Here is an 11,532-nt window from a genome sequence, read left to right as displayed (position 1 = left end):
ATGGCAACCACCCTGTTTACTGGCTGGCATTTGCAACTTTCTGAACTGCACCTAGCTTCTGGGAGATCAAAAGAAACAGAAATGCATCCTGTTTGCTGTGTGCCAACCTGTATCTTATTAAGCCTGACAAATGGATATTTTCTTAAAGGATCTCTTGGAGCCTTCTCAGAGGGACATATTCAATCACTTGACACGGATGAAAACAACCATGGCAGTCCCTTTTAAGAGTGCATTGAAAGGTAAGGCATTCTGGGTTGGCTTGCTATATCACCACCAGAGAGCCAATCATCTATTGTGGCCAAATCCCAATCTGAACAAAATTACTGAAGAGTTGGGGTACTGTCCTCTATTTTGTTAGGAAAGCTTATGAACTGCTTAATCAAAAGGAACACCCAAGTGGTGTTATATTACTGGTATTGATGTGTTCCCCATACATCTTCATTGAATTACATGTTTAAAGTTTTCTTGGTACATGGTGAATTTGCGCAGTTGCAGCCCGGCATATTCAAATATATTGGATGAAGTGTTGCTTTTATTTTTTAAAGGTGGGTTTGGGGAATAGAGTGATCCTTGAGATGGGACTGTATAGCACCTGTGTTTAGCTTATGGCAAAATAAATTAATAGAAGTTTCCCAGGGGCGTAGGAAGGGAGGGGTGATGGGGGCGCTCCGCCCTGGGCAGTGCGACCCCGAGGGCGCCATGGTGGCTGCCCCCCGCCTGTGCTGGGTGCCCCGCCCCCAGAACACACGCCACGCCCCTACAGGTGGCACGCCACGCCCCTACAGGTGGCACGCCACGCCCCCAGAATGCATGCCATGCCCGTATGGGCAGTGCGCCATATCCCCAGAATGTGTGCCAGCCCCACCCCCGCCTGCTCTCCGCCCCCGGTGCCGGAGCATGAAGCTCCGCCACTGAAGTTACCATATTCTCAGAGGCACGGGACAGTCATGGATGCAAAGGCATAAATTCACTTTCATTGAAAGACTTTCATACTGAAGAAGGAATAGAACTATGACTAGGAAGATGGCTCCTATCCAAACTAAAGAAAAATGTTTCGCACCTATTTTTTGTGGCGTTCAAGAAAACAAGAAAGTGGAGAACGACCATAGAATGTGTAGTGCAGGCAGACCCACTTCCTTGCATAATTATACCCAGCAGATCACATGAAAAAGTGCCATAGACATTTGTCCCAATTCAGCAGTAAATAGCAGGTTTTCCCAGGGGAAAGTGGTGGGACAAGCGGAAGTGTGGGTGAGCCCTAGGATGGAAATATGCATTGTGCAATATGGAGAGCACAAATTTTGAAGCGCTGCTGTGTTTCAGTTCACGTATTGTTTTGGAAAGTGCAAATGATGTTGGTTCATCTTCAAAAGCAAACTGAATTTAATTTTCTCCCAGTTCCTAGGCCCCAACACCGGGCATGGGAATTCTGAAGCAAAATCCAATAATTTGAAGGTTCTGTGTTGACAGTTCCAACCTGATAATCTGGCAACCCTGGTTTGTATTCCTTAATCAACCACTATTCTTGCAGCCAGAATTAATTTCCTTCTTTCTTTATATATTGGAAAGCACGGTGGTTTGTTTTAGAAGAAAGGGTTCACTATTATTACTGCAAAAGTTGCTGAAGCTCAAAAGCGAACCCTTCCCTCTTAATCCACATGTTAGAGCAATGTTTTCCTTTTCACTGAGGTCTGAAGGACAAAACCAGAAGAAAGCTTGGTGTGTTTTTTGGATAAGGTTTCTGGCAATAGTTTCACTTGAAGTAGAGGTTTGGGGAAACTCATATTACTTTTGATGTTTATTTATTTTTATCTCAGAGGTTTCCAAGTGTTACATTTTGGTTCGAGTAGGCAATGAAAATGTTCAGAATTTCAGCCTGATTCTGATTCTGCTTCTCACGAGTAAGAGGCTCCAAACTCAGTTTTTACAGAGTTTTTATTATATACATATGTACAAGTCAAAGCAAAAAAGTCCATGACCGTTCAGTCCGAGTCAGAATCCGGAAGTGCCGCTCGACGTGACTTCCTCCAGCAGAGCATCCTTGGCACCCTAAATCTCCTCCTCTGCTCCCGGCGCTTTCCCCCTCTGCGTAACTGGGGGGATGGAGGGACCACATTCCCCTCCCCTCCTGAGCTGCTCAGTTGCTTCACCCCAGAAACCTCCCCTTCCCCGGCATTGCTCTCTGACGCTCCCGACACCTCCTGTGGCTGCTCTGAGTCGTCAGCATCCCTCTCCTCCTGCACCATCTCGCTGGGGTCTTCCCTGTCTGAGAGCCCTGGCACTGCTTGGCTGGGCTCTCTGCTGACCTCTGGAGGGGCTTGTCCTGAGTTCTGAGCAGTTTGGGACCCAGAAAATATGACACCTGCTTTTAAAACAGGGATGGGGAACCTGTGCCCCCACCATCAACCCTGCTCATAGACCATGCTGTTGCTGTGAGTCGTAGTCCACAGCCTCTAAAGGGTGCCACATTGGCCGGAAGAACTTCTAGGGCTAGGACCAGAAATCTGTGTCTAGCTGCCCCATGTTGTAACCCTTGAGAAGTACAGTTCCTGCAGCAAAGTAGGCTATGGATTGGCTCCACCCGGTAGCCTGGCCATTGGGTCATCTTGGACAGGAAGACCTATAAAAGGCTTGCCATTTGGGCTGGGATGCTGTCTGAGCAGCAAAGCCTTCCTGGCTTGGTTCCTCAGCTCTGACTCAACTCCTGGCTCACTTTGCTCAGCTGCTGACAGCTGTCAGACAGCATCCAGATGAAGGGAGCAGGTTCCAGAGCCTGTGCCTGGTGGAATGAAAGAGACTACCTCTTCCATGACTTACATAGGAGGGGCTGGCTCAGACTCGGTGGGGTGGCTTGCTCCCTGCGTAGACATAGCTGTGGGTGCCTGAGCTTCTTTCGAGGTGAAACCTGGAACTTCTTTAAAGTTCTAGGAGCAGATGGCTGAGAAATCTGAATTGCATTTGCAGTTCTTCTCTCTCCCTCTTCCTTTTAGCAGCCGACTGAGCTGCCTTGTGAAGAACAGGAGGGTCAAGCTCTGCTTTTAGTTCATCCAGGCAGCAGATGTGCTGGTTGCCACCCAGGTGGTGGGGGTTACAAAAACACTGTCTACAGCGATTGGGCTTGGCGGCTGTGGGCTGCGGAAGCGCCGCCTCTACCTTGGGGAGAGGATGCTCTTTGAGCCAGAAAGATCATTAGCTTTTGCTCAGAGCAGCCTCCTTTTCATGAGCCTTCTTGCGAGGGGTTCCGTCGAAAGAGGGCAGGGCAGGATGGCGCTGGTGGCAGATGCTGCTGCTGCTGCTGCTTGCAGGGTCCCCACATGGAGCTGTTGCCATCTGAGAGCTTCAGGAGGCAAATAAGACATCCCGGGCACAGATGGGTCTATGAGGCTGAATATTGTTAGAAGCTTGGCGTCCTGCCCAAGAAGACACAGAAAACAGATGTTGCTCCGATGGCGATCCAATGGATAAGCTGTATGCATGCATGCTGCCAGCTCTGATGTCAGCTTCCTTCTCACTCCTCAGGGTCTGAGGCATTTGGCTCTCAGCCTGCAGTGGAGGCTGCAAAAGCTGAGCAGCTCCCACTTGCTCTGGGTGGGTAAATAGGGAGGGGAAGGACTGTGTTGGAGCATCTGCTTTGCATGTAGAAGGTCCCAGGTCCCATCCATCCCCAGCATCTCCAGTTTGGACTGGGAATAATAATAATAATAATAATAATAATAATAATAATAATAATAATAATAATACCCCATCCATCTGGCTGGGTTCCCCCAGCCACTCTGGGTGGCTTACAGATTATATAAAACATAGTTTTGCTCAGTGCTTTTTTTTTCTTAAAAAATGTTTAGGGGTACTCTCATTATGACTCAAGAAAACCACCATTTTATAGTTCAAATCAGGAAAAATAAATACAGTAAATGGACAAAAGTGCAAAGATTCACAAAATGTTTAGGGGTATGTGTAACACTGCATCCCCCCCCAAAAAAAAATAGCACTGGTTTTGCTGTTGGTAATGTGGTAGCAGCACAAGGCCAGGTTTTTGCTCTGCATTGGCGCATGCTTGCTCATTCACACTAATCCATAGGTTGTCTTAGCATTATGTCTGAATCAGGCCACTATTTCAGACACCAGTCTTCTCCCTCCCTATATGCTTCAGGCTGCAAATCGCCCTCATGTATCTTTAGCAGAGTCTCACACAAAAGTTTGTGCACTTATCCATTCATTGCCAATTAAAAGAAGGATACTTGCTTTTAAAAAAACTGCAGAATTGTGCCCAGTATGAGCAGCAAGTTTCTGAGGCAGGCTGGCATCCTGCTTTGAACTCTGTGCCTGGGCTCCTGCTTTGAACTGACAGATGCATTTCTCCCCAAGGGCTTGAGAAAGGCGCATTTGGACTGGATTCGGCGAGAGTGCCTCTAGAGCTGCCCTACTGCTCTCACAATATTTAATAATGATGATGATGACATGTGTTCCTTCACCGTAATGTAAAGCACAAGCCAGGCACTCAATAAACAGGTTATTTGGCATAGCTCACAGCTAAGGGTGTGAGCCTATAGAACCGGTTGCTGTCATTCCCAGTCAACAAGCACCTGTTTCTAATTAGCCGGGAATGGAGAGAAAATCTTACAAAAGCCACCCCTCCAAGCATGCTGGCTGGAGGCTGCTGGTCCTTTGCCTCAGAGGAAACACAGATAGGAACAATCTTGGAGGAAAGAGTGTCACTCTATCATGGCAAGCAGACAGCTCTTCTGTCTGATAAAGAGTGGCAGTGGGGAAACAAACTCTGAAACATTGCCCCCCCCCCATTTAGTCATCCCCGATGCAAGCCTTAAAAGGAATCTGGGCCACAAATCTCAGCAAGAGTTACTGAGTTCAAGGCCATGGTGGATTAGCATTCCTGGGTGATGAATGAGGGGTTGAAGTGTTTACTTTGAACACTGTGATCTGTGTCTGAATTTACTAGGCATTAAAATCTTTCAGATTTCTGAATCCGTGCTGCAGTTGCAGAAGGGGGAGGTGGCAGCCCTGGTATTTCGGAATTTAGACTGTCATCCAATAGTCACTTACCTGGGAATAAGCCCTGTTGAACTGGGTGGAATTGACTAGGAGACAGGTGTAGGATCGTGCTGTTGCGGTAGGCATTTTAAGCCCTACTCGCTGATATTAATTGGCACCTAAAGTGGCACGAGAGACTGCTGGGAGACTGTGACAAACGCCACCCAGTGAACTTTGTGGCCGAGTGGGGATTTGAACCCTGGTCTCCCAGGTCTTAGGCCAACACTCTAACCGCTATGCTACACACTGCTTTAGTGTTGGAGAGCTCTGCCTGAAAACCTAGATATGTGCTCCCAGTCAGAATAAACAAAAGTGCACTTGTCTTGACTAATAATACCTTCACTTGGTGTAAGACAGCCTCTCTCTGTTCCTAAAAGTAAGGTAAAGGTAAAGGGACCCCTGACCATTAGGTCCAGTCGTGACTGACTCTGGGGTTGCGCGCTCATCTCGCATTATTGGCCGAGGGAGCTGGCGTAAAGCTTCCAGGTCATGTGGCCAGCATGACAAAGCCGCTTCTGGCAAACCAGAGCAGTACATGGAAATGCCGTTTACCTTCCCGCTGTAGTGGTACCTATTTATCTACTTGCATTTTGACGTGCTTTCGAACTGCTAGGTTGGCAGGAGCTGGGACCAAGCAACGGGAGCTCACCCCGTCACAGGGATTCGAACCGCCGACCTTCTGATCAGCAAGCCCTAGGCTCAGTGGTTTAACCACAGCGCCACCTGGGTCCCTAGATTAGGTAAATTGACGGCAGATAAAGCTATCTATCAGGCATGGTGGCTGGGTGGCACTCCTATGTTCAGAAGTAGCGTACCCTTGATTACCACTTGCTGGGTGGCAAATAACAGGGTGAGGCTATCGGCTTGGTGTCTGTAGGCATCTCCAACAATGGTTGGCTGTTGTGGGAAGCAGCAGGTTGGGTTTGTCTTACTTTCTTAATTATTGTAGCCCAGCAGACCCGGTTTTTCCTAAGGCAGAGTGATGTTCTGAGCAAAGCAGGAGGAGGGCATCCCCTTTCACTTGTAAGCCAGCTTGTAAGCCAGGCCTTACCAAAAAGCCTTACAGGACACTTCCAGGCTCTAGAAACATCTATAATTATTCCACTTCGTTTTGTCCCTGTTTATCTGGTTCACCCACTGGAATAGTTCTCACGGAGAAGTGAATAACATATCTAGAAAGGGCTGTGGAACCTATTGCTCTCCAGATGTTGTTGGACTCCAGCATGGCCAATGGTCAAGGAGGGATGGGAGTTGTAGGTTATCAACATCTGGATGGGGAATTTATACTGCAGCAGTTTCTCCATCTCTCTCTCTCGTTTTGCGGACAAGGAAGAGGATGAGAGATAAGGAAAGGGGGGCATATCATGAAGACTAGGCCTCCTCTAATATATGTCATAGGGAACCAGGAGATTCACCCCGGTGTAGACAGATATGATCTTGTTTGAATTATAATTAGTGGGTCCTATTTGGGGGGAAATGCTATTTCTGGAAGAAGAAGAAGAAAATCGGTTCTTTAAAAGAAAGCTTCAGGATTAAATTCTCCACTATTATCTTAAGGCCAAAACAAATCAAAGTAACCTCTAAATTCAGCTGTGGCTTTTTTTTTCAACCAAGAAGTGAAAGAAAGGTAGAAATGTCATCCAAATATGAGATCAGGACATTTCACATTTTAAACACTCCCATGAACTTTGGATTGGAAATTCTATATTGTCTTCCTGGAAACAAATTCAATATATCCTCAAATTGACATGGAAGCATGAGCTCATTGGGACTTCTATAAGAGAGGAGCAGTATAAAGAGCAGGGTTAGTCATTACTGTCAAAAACAAATGGATGATCATTCAGCAGTTGTCTATTAGAAATGAGCAGCAGAGTGCACTAAACTTTGAAAATCTGGCATATTCAGAGGATGAATGGGTAGCTCAAATCCTCAGTTAAAACAACAATTTTGTATGTGCCCTCTACATCCCAGAGTGTGCAGTTCCTTGGTGTAAGTCAGGGATAGGGAAGCTCTGGCCCTCCAGGTGTTTTATTCTTTAATTTTTATACTGCTTAACACCAAAATAGTCCAACTCCCAACATCCCTGACCTTTTGCCATGCTGGCTGGAGCTAATGGAAGCTGAAGTGCAACCTAATTTGTAAGGCAATTCTTAAGGTATCCTGGACCCAAGTTATTAAGGGCTTGTAAATCTACCAGCTTGGCATTCCATCCTGTGTTCACAGTATTTATAAAAATCACATTGCTCCATGCTATAATTTTTTAAGTGAAAACATTTAACAGCTGATGAAACAGAGAAGTTATAGGCTGGGTGATTAAGGAACAGAGCACTCAGCATTTCGGGCATCCATAGCAGAATTCCAAGGATCTCTTTGGGGGGGAGGTCTCTCCCCCTCCCCCCCAAAAAGATGTCAAGAATATACCACATATTATGTGAGGATAATCCCAGGCCTTCACTGGGATGGAGGGAGAGCTGCAGAATAATTCAACACAAGGTTTTTAAGAGCTTTTTTTATGAATCCACAAGAAAAGAGACTTTGAATAGGTATGCTGGCATAAGCATAATATCGGAAGTGACATAGAAACATAGAATTGTAGAGTTGGAAGGGACCTTGAGGGTCATCTAGTCCAACCCCCTGGAATGCAAGAATCTTCTGCCCAACGTGGGGTTCGAACACATGACCTTGAGATAAAGAGTCTCATGCTCTTCAGACTGAGCTCTATCCCATTACATCTGCAGAACCTAGGCAGTTATCTTTCCACAAGGGCCAACATTGATGCCGAAATCCAGCATCGCCTGAACTCTGCGAGTGCGGCAGAGTCCCAATTGAAGTGCGGAGTGTTTGAGGACTGGGACATTTGCAGGGAAACCAAAATGCTTGTTTACAAAGCTATTGTACTACCAACCTTACTATATGCTTGTGAAACATGGACCACTTATAAACACCATCTCCAACTCCTCGAAAGATTCCATCAACGGTGTTTCCGAAATTTTTTACACATCACTTGGGAAGACAGGTGAACTAATATCAGCGTACTGGAGGAAGCAAAAATCACCAGTGTTGAAGCAACGATTCTTCAACATCAACTTCGTTTGACTGGTCATGTTGTGCGGATGCCTGATGATCGTCTTCCAAAGCAACTACTCTATTCCGAACTTTAAAATGGATAGCGTAATGCTGGTGGTCAACAAAAGAGGTTTAAAGACTGTCTCAAGGCAAATCTAAAAAAATGTAGTATAAACACTGACAACTGGGAAACACTGGCCTGCGAGTGCTCCAGTTGGAGAACAGCCTTTCTCTATGTGTCATGGGCTTTAAAGACACTCGAACTCGAGACGCAAGGGAGAAACGTGCTAAGAGGAAGGCACGCTTGGAAACCAATGTCCCCACTGTAGACAGACGTTTGGATCCAGAATTGGCCTCCACAGTCACTTACGGACTCATTTTTAAAACCGTGTTTATGGAAGACAATCTTACTCAGCTACGAGTGATCACCAAAGAAGAAGAAGAGCACTTCAATATTAGCAGCTATGTTTATTTGAACTTCATCATCTAGGGAACTGTTCAGACATGCTAGACCACATTTTGCAGGCATCTGCTTTGTCTCTGTATTCATGGTAGCAATAGAGTGGTTCTTAAGTAGCCACATGGCGACAATTTAAAAAATGTCTCATGTTTCTACTCATGCTGACCTGGCCACATGAAGGCTCAAGAGCAACATGCAGCCCTAAGATGACCCACATGTGTTACATCCTTGAGACAGTGAGTGAAGGGTGGTACTCCAAAATATGAGTTTTATGGGGCCTAAGTGCAATGGAGGCAGCAGGGAGGGAGGGAGGGGCATAACAACCCTTCACTCCCAGTTCATGTTTAACTGTCGATGCCTGTTTCTATTTTAAAATTTTTTAATAGAGCAGTTTTGTGCAAGCTCTGTCTTGTGCAAAGCCTCCCTATTAAAAATAATTTTAAAAGGTTGGTTTATCTTCTAAATAAATGGACCTGCCCTCAGTGTGCAGCAATTTGAAATAGGCACACTTAATCACTCACATTAACGCAGTCAGCCTCAAATTCTTTTTTGTGTGTTCACACACACACACTTTCACACTGTATGTCATGATGGGCAACCCTCAGCCCTCTCTAACATTGCCATGCTTGAGTGGGATGGCCTTCAACAGCAAGGGCAAGATGAATTGGAATAGCAGTCAATGGAATAAATTCCTCACACTTGGCAAAATTTGAATTCTCATCAAAGCAGGAACTTTGATGCTATGTTGATAGTCAATTTTATTGTTGTTGTTATTCATCATTTACAAATAGTTGGCAATTTTGAATTTAATTAGCCGACAAACAACGAACAGTATATATATATATTTCTAAATTATTCCAAAATCCAAGAGCCAGGCACTTAGAATTTTGAGACATTTCAAACTAACCAACTTCCCCTATCAAAGCTAGTCAAGGTTCACTGGGGCGGGATTTGAAGAGGGCAGTTTTAAATTGGAAAAGTCAAAGGAATTGAAAGGACTATTCTGTTCTTGAATCTGGGCCTCTGAAAGACCCACTTGTTCCAATCGGTCTCTCCCAATTTGCAGACCTGAAAGAAACAAGTTGAGCTTTGCTGGGACAGTTTTTCAGGAGGCACTGAAGCATTCAGCACATGTTGGGATTTGAGCTCATGTAAGCAGGTTCTATTTAGATGTAGTCAGCCAGAACAGGAAGCTTTGACAACGTTATCAAGCTAAGCTGGACTTTGGGCTGAAGCCACCGCAGTATTAACACTGGGAACACTGGACCAGCCTGGCCAATCCCATTCATTGATGGCTCCAAAACTTTTGCGCTGTGTTTATTACGAGTTCCAGGGAGAAGCTGATGTAAACCAAAGCTTGCTGCTCACTCAGTGGGAGGCAGGGTTGTGATTGCTGGCGTCTGAGGCTATCAAGCCAAGCAAGCGAGAGAGACAGAGAAGGGGAGCCCAGAGCCGCTAGCCTGGTTCTTGTGGGGAGTCCGGGCAGGAAGGAAAAGCTGCAGTGTTTATTTATATGGTTTTCACCATGAAGGATAACAAATTTACACAAAACCTCAGTGCATAAGACAGCTGCCAATGGTTAAAACAGAATTATTGTTTCATTAAACAGTGAAAACAAGCAGAGCGCCAAAGACAGCAGTGGGCTTTCGTAGTAGAGGAGCCAGCGTGATCAGCGGTGCCCAGTGAAACTATTTCGCAGGGTGCAGCCATTTATTTTTGTGTTTGTTTCCTTCCCTTTCTGGCTAAATCCTCTTTTCTCACATCAGAACTTGCAGATTTCACAGGCGTCTTCTTACTAATTCTTTTACAAATGGAACTGTCTTTATTAAAAAGACAGGGAGGCAGGGGCATAGCAAGGGGGCGGTAGGGGCAGTCCACCCCAGGTTCCACTCTTTGGGGGGGTGACAGTCGGTGCTCCACCCTGCAACTCCCAAGCCGAGCCCCTCCAACCTCCCGGTAAAAAGCCCGCTCGGCACGGTGCACCAAGCAGGCTTTTTACCGGGAGGCTGGGGGCGCCAACTGTCACCCCCCTCCAGCTCCAGGGTGGCACCCACCCGAGCGAGGCTTTCTACCAGGAGGCTGGAGGCTCCGTTTAGGCTCTGTTTTGAAGTCGGGGGGGGGATTCCCCTCTGCATAGCATGCATGTGCAGCTTCGTTACGTAGCGACGCATGCGTCATTACGTAGTGACAAAGCGGCTTCCTCCTCCACTGCAGGGAGGCCTACACATCTGGTTTGGAATGGAGTAAATGTGCAGCTAGAAGAACTTCTTGGTATGAAAAGCAGCTGTGTGTGTGCACGTGCATGCATCTTGTCGTTTGAAGGGAGAGTTTTCAGTGGAAACACTAATGAAGGGAGGGTTAAGCACACCCTCCCCCTGCCACTTTTCTGCTTCAAATTGACCTCTCATGAACCTGCGTTTCCCGTCCTGGAGTGGCCATTGGGGGTTTGGTGCACAGTCCTGCTTTTATACTGTGACTGAGCCAGAGAGTGACCTATTGGTGATGCATAGCATAAGCCCAATCACGGATGGCATCATGTCCTGCTTGTAAAGCTCAGTTATTTTAAGATGATGGCAGATATGAAATAAGCCTGAGGCTTCTTTGGAGAGGAAGGGATGCCTGGCTTTTGTTTTTGTTTTTCTAGGGACCGGGGAAATATGCTTTCAGTTTATTCAAGGACTTAATGCATGGATACTGAGTTGGGGCTGTAGGAATGCACAATCCATTGAGAGCTCAGTTGGAAAATAGCCATATTATCAATCCACTGTAGCAAAATAAAATAAAAATAAAAAATACAAGGAGCCCAGTGCACACCTCTTTACACCAAACACCTTATTTTGGCCAGAATATTAAAGTTGTCCCTTGGAGTAGGAAAAGTGATTTCAATGGTTATTTTGTATCTGCTATCCCATTATGTAATGTTGTCAGGGATGGGGGTCTGGAGGCTAGCTAGGTAG

At 46.1% G+C, this 11,532-nt stretch overlaps 1 protein-coding gene across 2 annotated transcripts in view; it reads left to right on the top strand.

Moving 5' to 3' along the window:
• LOC132591744 (uncharacterized) overlaps nucleotides 1–11,532 on the top strand; it is a 37,448-nt gene continuing 25,916 nt past the window's right edge. For both annotated transcript variants that reach the window (XR_015948065.1, XM_060271807.2), the window contains exon 1: nucleotides 1–239. Coding sequence is in view for 1 of the 2 variants with exons in the window: in XM_060271807.2 (XP_060127790.1) it covers nucleotides 131–239 (109 nt within the window). In the remaining variant the exon portion in view is untranslated. The remainder of the gene's footprint in view (nucleotides 240–11,532) is intronic.

The sequence above is a fragment of the Zootoca vivipara genome, chromosome 2 (assembly GCF_965207765.1).
Source record: "Zootoca vivipara chromosome 2, rZooViv2.hap1.1, whole genome shotgun sequence".
NCBI lineage: Eukaryota > Metazoa > Chordata > Lepidosauria > Squamata > Lacertidae > Zootoca > Zootoca vivipara.
This window is presented reverse-complemented; position numbering and strand designations above follow the sequence as displayed.